The 13,845-nt window shown below is 37.9% G+C and overlaps 1 protein-coding gene across 2 annotated transcripts in view; it reads right to left on the bottom strand.

Moving 5' to 3' along the window:
• The window catches only part of ANKRD28 (ankyrin repeat domain 28), a 137,593-nt gene that overhangs the window by 84,556 nt on the left and 39,192 nt on the right, over nt 1–13,845 (bottom strand). Inside the window, exons 1-2 of one of the 2 annotated variants that reach the window (XM_068404497.1) lie at nt 4,330–4,455; nt 3,186–3,269 (exon numbers count right to left, since the gene is read on the bottom strand). In XM_068404497.1, coding sequence (XP_068260598.1) covers nt 3,186–3,269; nt 4,330–4,455 — 210 coding nt within the window. Of the gene's footprint in view, nt 1–3,185; nt 3,270–4,329; nt 4,456–13,845 lie in introns of those variants that run through there. The other variant, XM_068404498.1, reaches the window with a different exon arrangement.

The raw sequence follows: 13,845 nt of genomic DNA, 5'->3' as shown, positions 1-13,845 counted from the left end.
ATACATGAAACACGCAGCTACACTTTCCCAAGCTTTCTTGGGGAAGGGGAGGGAGAAGCAAGCCCCTCCACTCCTTTTTTTTTTTTTTTTCCATTAATTGGAGCCTCAAGAGAGTTCACCTTCCAAACAGTACCTTTGATCAAAGTTCCTATAAAATAGTTTTGTCTATAAAAAAGCTGCACAATTCAAACTTGCAGAGAAGTTAAGCCTTTTTGGACCACAGTTTAAGCAGCTAGGGACACACTCAATTTGCTCTTTCCTCACAGATTACAACTGCAGAGTGGAATACAATACATACTTTCTAAATCTAGACTGAGTCTGTGACTCAAGAAGGCTGGTGTGGCATGAACAGAGAACAACCTTCTTCCTGAAAAAGCCCGTTTGCTATCAGTACATCATCTTGCAGGCACACACAGCAACTCATGTTATGAAAGGCCACTCATCTCAGAATCTTTCTAAATATAACACTATGATAGAAGACATCACCTGTTTTAGGAAAAATGCTCTAATACAGCCCAACCTGGGTACAATCTTTAGATATTACCATAATATCAAACAGTTACCACAGCCTAGCTTTGGGAAGCCAAATACACAGACTCAACTCACTTCGCTTTAAAAGAGTATTAAGCCAATTACGATTAATGTTAAAGATAACACATCCTGAAAGTAAAAAGGTAAATGAAGCTGGATGGTAACAGAAGGAAAAAAACCCACTCACATTTCATCAAGACACTAACAATTTTCCTAGATTAATGTCACTATCACAACAAAGACCTACAACAGCTCTATCTTCAGTTCCCTCCTGGGCAAAATTGATTTGCAGAACCCTGCTATGTCTCCAGTTACAGTGTTCAACCCATGCTCAGGGGAAGGGAGGAAGGAAGGAATCTCAACTATTAGAATACAAACTGCAAAATAATTAGTTGCTCTTGAGAGGGGGAAAAGACTCTGCAGAGGCACTAGAGGGAATGCCTCTGGAATTCAAACAACTGTACCGAAGCACTTGGATAGCGAAGTGGAAAAAAATCTAGCATATACACTGGTCTAATACAATCCACAACGGTCAAGACAGTTTATCACGATCCTTCTCTTTATTAGGAAACATACATAACCACTTCACTGTCTTTACTTTTTCCCTCCTTCTCTCCACACCAATTTATAACACATAACTAAGTGGACAACTTTGGATCTAGACTACATAGGCATGTATTATCTCCACCCATGTACCTACAGCAAACGAAAAACCCAAGGAAAAGAACAAAACACACAGACAGACACAAAGAAAAACCCACTAGGCAGTTTACTTCATTTCTACCAAACAATGGGACAATGTATATGCTTGTTTAGTCCCAACAAACAGCGTTCTAAGGGATATATGCGAATGTAACATTGAACACTGTAGCAGGACTAGGACTGCCATGGTAGGAAGGAGTGGTCACATGTGATAAGCATCTGCCTATGCTGAAGAAGGTGGCTGTGAAAAAATAGTGTATTTGTTCTGGATGGATTCTAAATACACCTTGGGTGGTACTAGCCTAAGATGCACGCACGTTCTGTTAAAGGGAGATGCATCCACAGAAAGGAATAAAAAAAAATGAAGATGTAAAATGCAAAAAATCCCAGATTTTTAATATTCTACCTACAATATTTTTCTTCCCTGTAACAACCTGGCAGTCTAAAGTAACCCTCTTCGAAGATATCAAACAATTACATGTTTTCCTATTTAAGCACATCTGCTGACTTCATATTTATGGGCAACTGTTTGGCAAAAGTTGAGATAGAAAAAAACCAAAACCAAACCACTGCCATACATATTGAAATCCAGCAGAGGGTTTTGTAATAGATAATCAAAAAAGCAGAAAGATACTAACCTAACTTTGTTTACAGGCACTATAGCTGTGAATGCTAAACCTGACTTGCACATGGAGGAATATAAATGAAACAATACAGACTAATCAGCTTTTAAAAATAAAAGTGGCAATGTGACCAGAGCGTACATGTGAAGAGACTGGAAGGATACACAGCTAATGCTCTCATAACTAAACAGAAGATTAAGTCTTTTGATTTTACATAATCCATCATATAATCTTGCTTAAGAACATGCAAAACTACTGAAAAAGGAGAGGAAAAAAGTCCAACCTTATCAAACAAAACTTTAGATTTGACAGCAAGTTTACTCACACAGGGTCCTACTCAAGCTCTTCAAGACAATGGGAGGACTCCCTTACACTTTAGCTGGCATTGATCACATATAAATTCTGCAGAATGCTTTTACACGTCAAAATACACGTACCAAACTAAATAATTGCTTATGGTTTACAGCTTTCAAGAAGAACATGTAAACAATTATCATGGTCTTACACTGGGCACTACGTAGCATCTAGATGTTAGCCTTTGCTTTTTAGCATCACACTTGTTCTGATGCATTTGGAGGAGAAACAGCTACGTACATTCCCATAGTGTTAAGCCCTAAATCGTTTATGTCAGTCTGCTTTAATAATCAAAACAACTTCTAATAAATGTAAAGAGTTTATGCTGTATTATCTTGCATAGTGTCAAACATGTATATAAGAATTTAATAGAAAGCAAATACAGTAACTGCATGCTGTTCAAATCTTGAATTTCACCTAATGGAACAAACTCAATCTCGTTGCAGTACAATTTTTAAGACCGCAGTGTCCAGGTTTGCAACACCGCAAATAGGACATACAAACACAATTTCTTATTTTTAGTTATTAATATAATCATTAGGCTTCCCTTTTTAAAATCCACTACTAAACCTACCTACTGAAACCCCAGGCTATTTTCTTGTAATTGTCTAATGTATACTACATGCTGTATTTAATTTACAAAGAATCAAAGTCTACATAGCATCACACTTAACCAGTCTAACTTTCTAAAAAGTCTGATGCAACTGTACAATCAAACTTTTCAGTTATCCAAGCACTGCAGAACTAACATTTGAAAGGAATATAGAATTAGGTCTTTACTATCAACACAAGTCTACAAGCTACACCCCTCCTTCCCAGTATCAAGTGTATGTATAGGCTTTACTTTGCCTATTACATAAAAGCAGTAAAATGTACAGCTCACGAATTAGCGAAGTTTTAAAGTGATTAGTACAGCAGAAAGATATATCAAACCAAAATTAAAATGTATTCAAAGCTAATGATGTTCGTTTTTACCTGAAAATTAACATCTTCTTTCTTAAATATCAGTGCTCGAACTTCATCAGGATCTCCATTAAATATAGCTTGAACCAATGGTGGCTGAAATGAAGAAAAAACACATCTTAGAATAGAACTCCATTTTAGTTTTCAGTGATACACATATGGTTTTTTGATACGTAACACAAACACAAGATGATGGCAAAATAAAACATCCCAGGCAGTAAAATAAAGAAGCCAGCAGCAGTATTTAAAATTGAAGAAATTCCAAGTTTTAAGAACCTCAAACACATGAACATACTCTAAGTCAAGGAAATATATATTAAAAAAAAAAAAAAGGGGGCCCAGAAGACTAGCTTGTAACAGCTGAAAAGAACTCCTCATAATAAAATCAGGGTTGTTGTTACGTGCTGCAAATTCTATACAATATAAGCAAACCAACCCCTTTTACATTAGCAAGTGACTGAAGTTCCTAGAAGTTTTTCACCTGTTTAGCTGACTGGGAAAGCAAAGTGCATCAGACCAGTATGGTAACAAATTCACACTTACACACATCTATTACTAAATATAGCAGGATTTCTTAGTAAGTAAGAAAAGCTGCTGAGGTATGCTAGCAAGATTTAAGTCAGTCACTTGACAAAATACAATAATTTAAAGCAATAAAAGCACAGTCCCCAGTGTGGATCTTGAATCTAACAGTTACACAAGATTATGACTTACGCTATTATTTTATCTCAGAATTACTCTTGGCTTGATGTACACTGTATACTCCATCAGTTCTCAAAATAAACACAGCATATTATTGCAATACAATGATTACATCAGTTTCTAAAGTGGTACTGCATAAACGTACCATTGAGGAATAAGGAGCGGAGCGGGGAAAAACCATTTACTTCAAATACCAAGCCCTCTAAAAATCCTCTGCTGTTATACAAGAGTTGAGATCTGTTATTGCTGCATCATAAATAAAGTTACACGAAATAGAATGAGTCCTTACAAGTACTAATTCTACACCTAAATTTCAGCTTTTTCCCTCTTTAGTATAGGCAGTTTTTACTACCTTGTCTTGTTCCAACATCATGCATATTCATGTTAATCTTAGGAAAACTACTATTGGTATTTGCGACAGTATTATTAAGCAGGAAATATGCCAACAAACAACATGCCTTACCAGCACATTTCCAGAGGGCGATGGACGTAAAGATGCATTTTCCTGAGGTAATTTGCAAATAAATGTGGGAGAATCATCTTCCACCTCCTCCAAAACAACAATACAGACTCGACTCATTCGATCCGTTTGAGGAAGAAAAAGCAAACAAAAAAATGCCAGCAACGGTGTTTTTGGAACCAAACCGCAGGTATCCCAAGGGGGACCATAGAGGAAACACTTTCACCTGTTTCACACACCCTCACAAACTCGTGAGTGCTACTGCTGGTGTATGAGCATTTGAGAAAGAACCTTCCAATCCCCCCTTACACTTCATTTTTCAGTTTTAAACACCCTGAGATGTTCAAGACAATGCTGAAAAAAAGTTGTTCTTTTTAAAAAAAAATTTCCCTAAGCATCGAAACCACAATAATGAAACTGTGGAACAGCTGATAAAAATATCCCAAGATCCAATTCCATCCGAACAGCACTCACTGTCACACACAGCTGTCCTTTCATGAGCAAATTTGTCTTTGTTAATGTCACAACTTCCACGGTGTCCTTCTACCCCCACAGTGAAATCATTGTTGCAGAAGACACAACACCGTCCTATCGAGGACGGAACAAGGAACAATTGCACCCAGAGAGACAGCCGCAGCTAAACCCACCCCTGCAAGGTCAGTTTTAAAATCAACCTTCGCAGGCTTTCTGGTGACTGAAAATAAACCGTCTGATCATCCTGTCATGCTACAGCTCCCTTTCTCAGCGTCAAAACCAGTCCAGACAGAAAAACGCATCTCGTTTCCAGCAGTTATTCAGGACTTGCTTAGAGGAAAATAGTTCTTTCCCGTGCAAGAAAAATATCTGCAACGTACAGCACGGCTGCAGTACGTTTACATGCGATGAGTCAGACCATGGGGACAATGAACTCCTTGGATAATATCGCCGGTTGAATCCAGCCTCCCCAAACGACAGCAAGGCAGGCGGCGTTACTCCATCAGCAACACGAGCAATGCGGAGCGTTCGTTTTCCCTTCACCGGGCAGTAGCTGTGGCTTCTCCATCAGAGAACGCGTTAGGCAGAAATACTGTTGAGGAAGAATGCTTCAGCAAAACAAGCTAGCTACCGCACACAAAAGCTCTAATTACTGTCTTAGCCTTCTTCTGCAAAAGCAGTTCATCATTTAAGTGTTTCTTTTGATCACCATGTGAATACAGTTCCCATGATAGTCTTCATTCAGATTGGGGGGGGGGGGGGGGGGGGGAAATCAGACTCCATACATCTTCTCCGAGCCAACTTCTTTATCTGAACATCTGTCACTGTGCCAACCTCATTCTCCTCTTCAGTTAGAGCTTCTGCTTATCAGTTTTCTTCCGTGACAAAATAAATTATACAATCAGCAGACAGCCTAGCAAAGCTTACAGAAAGCCTGGCTGTCCGAGCCGGTCACTAAAAGCCCGTAGGAGCGGAGCACAAACCCCCGCCACGGCAGCATTCCCACTGAGCAGCAGCGACTGCAGCCTGGCAGGATGAAACGCCTGGTAATGCTCACATGTCACACTTACCAGAGAGCCCCGCCACTGCTCCCACTGCAACTTCCTCTGGCACCAAAAAAAAAAACCCAAACCCGCCTTTTTATTTTTTTTTTCTTTTTTGGGGGGTGGGGAGCAGTCTCTGCAGTTACGTCTGTGGCAGTTCTGTGACTAACGCAGCTGAAAACGTAAAAATCCTATAACTGAAGAAAGAGCGACTGTTTAATATTTTCCACTAAAAGCCGCAAAGAAATCCGGTGTACTGGCTCTGCTGACTAACAACAATTTAGGCAGTAAACAATTCCAGCATTTTAACTGCTTTCATATGGCACTGGTCAGAGCAGCAAAATGGTCCTCGCTTAACTCGTTGAAGACAAGAAATTCCCCACATAAATACTCTGAAAATTAAATGAAAGTAAAATATCTCTCAAAATAATCGGTTGACTATTAAAAGCCAGCTATTGATGACCAAACCCACGTTTTTTTTGCAACTAGTACAAACATACCCTCAGCTTGAAAAAAAATTTCATCAAGTATAATTTAAATATAATAATATTAGTATTATAAAGATATAACTTAATAATAAAAATATAATATAAACCCCTACAACTTCCTGAAAAAATATTTCAGCTTGAATTTGCCTGAACGATGCCAGTTTGCGGGTGAATTATGTAAATGGCTTCTGTCAAAGTTGCTGGATAAGCGTCAGTGTTACAGGAACAGAGGGAGGGTTTTTGTTCCTGCTGTGCAGCATGGAGGCACTTCTAATGTCCTTCAGTGGCTGGTAAGATCAGAATTTGTCAATGGTGTACAAGTTTCTAGCTCTTTGACAAAGCATTTGCACTCAGGTATCACATATGAAACCAGGCAGAGAGAAAGATAGGTTTAAGTGGTATATTAAATGGTTTGGATATTAACAGACATACGAATTCCACCTTTGGGGGCCACAGGCAGGAAAAGCTCACATTATCGCTCTTTTGAAATAAAGTCTATGGTAGCTTCACTGCAACATAATAAATCGCTTAACACACACCTACTGACACTTCATGCAGGTGAAGGTTTCTGTAAGGTTGAAAGAGTACCTTAGCCCAGGGCTCCTCGAGCTCAGGACTGCTGGCTTGGCAGAACACAGCACCAGTTTCTGATTCACCGTGAAATTTCAGATACGATTCAAATTTCCCAAAAGTTCTCATTTACAGCATGTGACTAACAAACATCTTTATAAATATATTCCGTTCATTATATTGAGTCCAGTTGTTTTGGAATTTCATACTTTTGGTCTTAATTATGAAAAAGCAATGATTTGTACACTACACTGCTTTGTTCTAGGATTTCAACCGTTTACTAAAAAGAAACAACACAGATTCACACGAATACATATGACAACTCGTACTCCTCCTGGCCACAGAAAAAAGTTTAAATAAAACCATGGACATTCTCAAGGCTCATCTACTGCAACACCCTACTGTCTCCTAATGAACACAGCAACCACAACCTAGAAGATATTTTGCTTTTTATTTGTAAAAAATGTGCTAAAGAACAGACACTGTAGTTCACTTGCATACATAAATGTTCATTTGAAAAAAAAATTTTTAAATCCTGATTTTAGGTCTACAAGCAAAGTACACTGACAAAGTGCATACTTGGTTTTCATACTACACACACACACTCGTTAGACAATGGTATTTTAGCTAAGCCCATACATTCAGTGTAAGTGAATACTTTTCAAGGCCAATAAGTTTATATAATGAGCAAATACTAAGAGTTTCTTAAGTTTTCTTTGGAATTACATAATTCAACAGTTACCGTATAAAAGTATAGGTCTTCACACTCAATTAATTGCAAAAATTTAGAAGAGTTAAGAATATTTTAATCTACTCTGATAATTATTCTAGAAATCTTACCTATAATTAAAATAAAATTAATATAAACTATTTCCAAAAGCAAGTTAACATATCTTGCATAACATTATATATTTTTGAATGGTGACACTACTACAGTCAAAGCGTTAAAAGCCAATATGTCACAGTTTGCATTAGAATGAGAACCAACATAACCAAGTCAATACTGTATTGATCTTGATAGCCATCTAAATCTCCTAAGCAAGCAGACCAAAAAACCTAGTCACGCTAAGAATGTCTGTGTGCAATTACTTCCATAACCAAAGGACAACCCAGTTCTAGAAACATTTAACTTTTGCTTACAGTGAACTAGCACGTGGAGGTTACTTAAAAGAACAATCGTCCCCCACCTCCTACCCTCTGCAATTGAAAGTAATGCCTTCAACTCAATGGAAACACCATCTCTAATCACCTCTTCTTTCAACTTTAAAAATCAACCAAGGTATCCTCTGGTTTGCAAAACACAAGTTTCTAATGCTACCTAACAGCTACTCCAAAAGCCAAGAGCTAAAGTTCATACTTCTACTGAAAGAAACCAAACTAAGTTTTCAGTTTTTCAGCAGATTGTCTAGACTAACAAACTTTCAGTGAGAAGAAGGGATAATCTTCAGGAATCATAACAGATCTTTGCAAAGGTATGAAGAAAGAATATTGCATCTCAAAAAAAAATTTTCAGTTTATCTTAATAAAACTTAAAATAAATGAAGATAACAGGTCATCAGCATCGATCTTCCCCAAAGCCCTCAAAAGTTTCCAGATTAAATGTCACATATTTCCTATAAGAAAGTTTTAAAATAAAATAATAGGGAAGAGTCAAAAATGGCCTAACCTAAAAAAAAAAAACCAAGAAAAAAAGAATGCCATGTCTACTGGGGCTCAAGGAGTGATCTATCCGATAGCCTCTGCAGTATCTAACTGTTAGCAAAATATGATCTCCATACTTAACTTTAAAATTTTAAGGAGTGCAATGGAGAGAGAATAAAAAAGAATTTTCAAGTGGACAGCAGTGAGGATAAGCATTTTTGCAAAAAAGCTCTTGTGTTGACATGGTAGTTTTTTGCAAATAAAAAAAAAAGCGTTGCCATTTTCAAACAACACTTGTTTTTAAGTAAATCAAGTTCCAAGAGTCTTTCATGGGTGCATATAAAGAGAACACATTGCAAGAATGCAGCCTGCAGGTTAAAATGTGGATGACAGCAGCCATATCTGTACCAGAAAGAAAAAACATGAACTCTGAAGCAGCTAAAAATAGTAACCTTTTCTATAGATCTACCCTTTTCTCCAGGAATTGATGAGCAGAGGACTGTAGAAGCACTGCTGATGACACTGAAGACCTCACTGAAGCACATTCAATGTCAACAAACCTGCACAGATAAAGATTTCTCTCTTGCCAATCAGTACTTACCAAATCTTTCCTAGGCTGAGATTAATACAACTGGTTTCATTTAATATTTTGTATAATTAAGGATCTAGGAAAGGAAGGAAATTGTTCTGTCAGGTTCCATTAAAAATGAATAAATGTAAAGCCAAGTAAGGCTTATGAACCATTTTTTTAACAATCTGTATCAGCTCTGCATGACAAAGACCTAAACTACGGATTTCTTCAACGACAAAGATTGCTTGTACTAGCTACAGCTGTAGTGCACAGGCATGTCCCAGTATAAGCAGATTTTTATATAATTTACCTAGAATATTTACTGAAGTGTTGCCCACATACAGAGATGGGTGTTCAGCATCACCATGAATATGAGCTACAATACTTCTAGAAGCCTTGTGAGTTACTCATCTGAACTCCTCTGCTGTTTCCTCTCCACTCCTGAGGGAATGAGGTGGAGTCAGGAAAGAAAACTGTCTAAGGCAACAAGAAATTACTACCTTTCTTCCCAATTTTGCTCTGTTTATTCCAGAGAACAGGCACAGCTGGGATGCAGACATAGGAGACTAGTTTTAACCTCCAGACTCCAGATTTCTCCTTCCAAGGAAAAGCAAAATAGCTTCCCTTGCATCTCCCACATACTGTAAGCAGTTCTCACTTCTTTTTCTCATGCAAGTATATAGTCTCAATGAATCAACATAACTATCTTAATTCAAAGAAAATACATGACTACATAAAACTTTGCAATTAGTAAAATCCAGTAACCGAATAGTCATCTCAGCTAAAATTGAGATAAAAAAAATATGACAACGAAGAAAAATACTCCAGCATTCATCCTAACTTTTCTCTATGGGAGCAGCATAAGAAAAACCAATAATGCAAAATGTATGTTTGTGATTGAGATGGAAACTTAATTTGTGTACTTAAACTGGAATATTTTTAAAATACTTCAGAAATATAATCTGATCAAAGAGCAATAAAATATCTTATAAGTGTTAAAAATCTATATAGCAGTTTTCTGTGTAAGACTTCTTGCATATTTTACACACCTGAACAATACACTGGTAGAGTAACTCGGCTGAAGCATCTTACAACCACCATAGTACAAGATAAATCAATACCTTTTTTTTTTAAAAAAAAAAGTACCTCTGATATTCAAAATATGTAGTCTAGCAAGCTGTCTAAAGAACTGACATTCCTAAAAAAAAAAACCACAAAACAAACAAACAAAAAAAACCCAGAAAAGCAGAAACAAGAGTCCTATTTCTCTTTAAAGAAAGTGGAAATATAAGGGAAGACCATCTTTTCTCATGACTTTCTAGCTCGGATGTCACCCACGACACTATTCTTTATTAACGCCAGATTTTACTTTATCAGCAGGAGTTTTCTTTTTGTGCTCTTGTAGTGTACAAGACTGTAAGCAAAATCAACAATCTATTCTTCTATTATGTACTGTCCGTTAATGTAAGTCCTCCGGTCTGTCTGACTTCAGATTCTCAAGGTACTTCATAAATAGTGTATGTGCTCTGGCTAGTGGCTCCTGTTGATTCATCAGCTGCATCTAACAGCAGCCACCTCCCCATCTTTTGACTGAAACGCAAGGCAACTATTACACCCAACAGCTTTCCACAATAACAACCACAGAAGTCCGATGGTAGAATTGTCAGTCTTAGAAAATTAACTAGGAGTCAAACCAACTCCTGCTTCAGAGAAGTGAGACCACAAAAAGATGCATCTATCTACATATTTTGTTGTTATAGATAGTTAAGATAAGTCTGCATCCACGAAGACAGGCAAACAGATGTAGACAAACTCCTTTAGGTGGTGTGTGTGGGTTTTGGACAGGAGATGGGTTGGTTTTAAAGCAACTTTTCTTTTTGGGAGAAGGGAAGTAACAGAAGATTACTTCTGCTGGAAAATGGAGAAGATATATCAAAATATCAGCTCAGTCAAAGAGAGAAGCAGAGAAAACACTTAAGCATTTGTTAAACCCACGCAAAACGACAATTATTAGCTGTACACTTAGGTTATTTTTGCAAGTATGACAGCTTTTAAAAATGTTTTCATAATATGAAAAACAAGGCCCACAGATAGGTTATGGGTACTTCCACCTATTGGCAGAGCAAAGGCAGAAAAGCCATTGATAGCAGGAATACTTCTGCCCTCCTTAGCTCCTTCCAGTTCAGACCATGTACACAGACAATTTTGTTTTCTGGCACTGAAAATGGCATCGATTACAATAATAACCACAGTATCCTTCCAGCAATAATTACTGAGGGCAGCAATTTCAGCTGTGCACACCAGCTCTAAAATCAGAGTTGAAGGAAACGAAACAAAAATCAAAAGGCTCAGTCTCATCAGCCCCTTGTTGCTCTTTCACATGTCAACTCTCCTCTCCCAGCACTACCCAGCTGGTTGCTGGGAGGTGGGACTGGACAGGAACGCAAGAAAAGCGGCGTGCAAAAAACAACCCAGCGACACTGGAAAACATCAACCCATTGTCACAGCTGGCACTGACAGCCTGATGCTTCAGGAAGCGATTCTATTGCATCTTCCCAAGGAGAAGAAACAGATAAAGGCAACTTGGCTGGAGCAAATGAATGACTGCAGAATTCCTAATCTTAGTTTTATATCGTCTATCACATTGCCTTGAAAGTGTTTATACCAATAGTGCACACACTCCTATAAATTAACAAAAACATGATCCTACTAAATTGTATTACAGCAGCTGGTAAAACAACTAAAAGAATTCCATTTGGGCACATGGGTGCAAGCATACACCGAGAACAATTAGCACAGCTCCTCTGATCTACTTTTCTACTGATCTATAGTCATCCTCTAAACACGAGCACAGGAAGTGCTAATTTTATGTATTTCTCCTTCGAAAATTTCTTCCTGCAATACTACTTCTGCAGAGAAAACAGAATCAAGCTCATCATTCATTACAAAAAAAAAAACAAACCCTAATCCACATCACAAAACATCAACATAACATTGTCTTATTTTTCACCATACAACAGGCTTGCTTTTCCCTCTTCAGCAGGTATTCTGGGGCTTGCAAATAGTGCGTGATCTGGTCTTCCAGGACAGATGCTATAATGCACAAGATCACCAGATGCCTCTCAGAGGCTGCATCCTTGAATATCAGTAGATCTCCTTGGGGTTTTCTAAAGTATAGCACTGCTGGCTTAATAGCTGCTTGGTTTGATTGCACTGAAACCAAATCCCTATGCCTGTATCCTGAGGAAAAGAAGCAATTGTCACCTACCAGCTGCTTAATTAAAAACAAACAAACAAACAAACAAAAAAACCCAAAACAAACCAAAACCCTGAATGTGAGCTTTCATTGTTACATGGGAAAAGAACAAGTTCCCACTTCCCTGGATTCAGATGTTTTTTGGTTTGTTTTTTAATAAACTGCTGTTTCTCCAGTAAATGATTAGGAACACATCACATCTGGTCTGCAGGGCCACTCAGCTTCCCGACTGAGGCTCGTTTTGCTGCATGGGCTACAAGACAATAACCTTTATCCTCATTTTACTTTTTTCTTAACTTTGGTTCTTTTTCTGAGGGCTGGAAACCCCCTTAAAGGAAAGGCAGCACAATGCAACACGCCCAGGTTCAGCACTGGACAGTGCTGGCGTTGGGACTGAAAATTAGGAAATTCTAGCCGGAGCCAAGAAACCTGGAATAAAGTTTTATCATTTCCTCATTAAAACTCTGTTGGACTGCCATACTGCTGAGCTTCTGAAGAAACAAACATTAATCAGGTAGATTTCTAGAAATGAGAGCTGCTCTGCTGCCTTTGATGAGCGACCAATCTGATTCTTCTGTCACTAGCTCCACTCTAAATGATGACATAGAAAAGCTGTCATTGCAGCATTTTTGATGAACTTGGGATGACAGACAAATCAGCTACTCCTTTCCAAGTCACATCAAAGTTATTCCTCCCAATACCATCCTTTAATGCAGGTGTGCCACTCTCCTCCTTTTCCCCTTATCTTCCTCTATAAAATTCATTAGCTAACTAATTTTATTCAGCACCGTTTCAGTTACACTGGAGTATGCATTGCTTTAGAGTTGTGCTCCAAGTTATGCAGGAAGAACAAAGAGACCCAAATTTGACTAAGAGCACACGAAACTAGTGAAGAGATTTGGGTTCATAAAAGGTGTTTTCATTTTAGCAGAGAAGAACAGCAGCAGATAACCATATAAAAATACAACACAAATCCTAGTGTTCTACAAGACCTAAAAACTTCAAAAGTGATTCTCATGACTGAATTTTTATCCTGTACCACTTACAGAATTTAGGCAGAAAAGTCAAGTCAGTTATGCCAGTCAGTAAAGGGCTTTCAAAGTTTTCTGTCACCAACCACATGAATCCTTGTGGGTAAGTTGCCGTGGTTACAAAATGTTTGCTTTTATACATTTGTCTGAAATTCCTATGGAATTCCCACACGGCCAAAACCAGCAGCGGTCGGGAGTGCTCCACCAACATTTAAGAACTTGAGTCAGAAATGCATAACATTTCCGCTCAGACTATTATTTGGGAAACACTAAAAAAATGATTCATACCATTTTGAGCCATGGAAGGGAGGAAACAAACATTACATTCAACTATTTAAAACCTTCAGTGATGACTCACATCAGCTCAGGACATTTCCAGAATCAGTTGCTTTTCTCAAGTAACAAATTGCATTTGACTACTGAAGAAAATAAGCTG

The sequence above is a fragment of the Nyctibius grandis genome, chromosome 7, assembly GCF_013368605.1.
Source record: "Nyctibius grandis isolate bNycGra1 chromosome 7, bNycGra1.pri, whole genome shotgun sequence".
In the NCBI taxonomy this organism is placed as follows: domain Eukaryota; kingdom Metazoa; phylum Chordata; class Aves; order Nyctibiiformes; family Nyctibiidae; genus Nyctibius; species Nyctibius grandis.
This window is presented reverse-complemented; position numbering and strand designations above follow the sequence as displayed.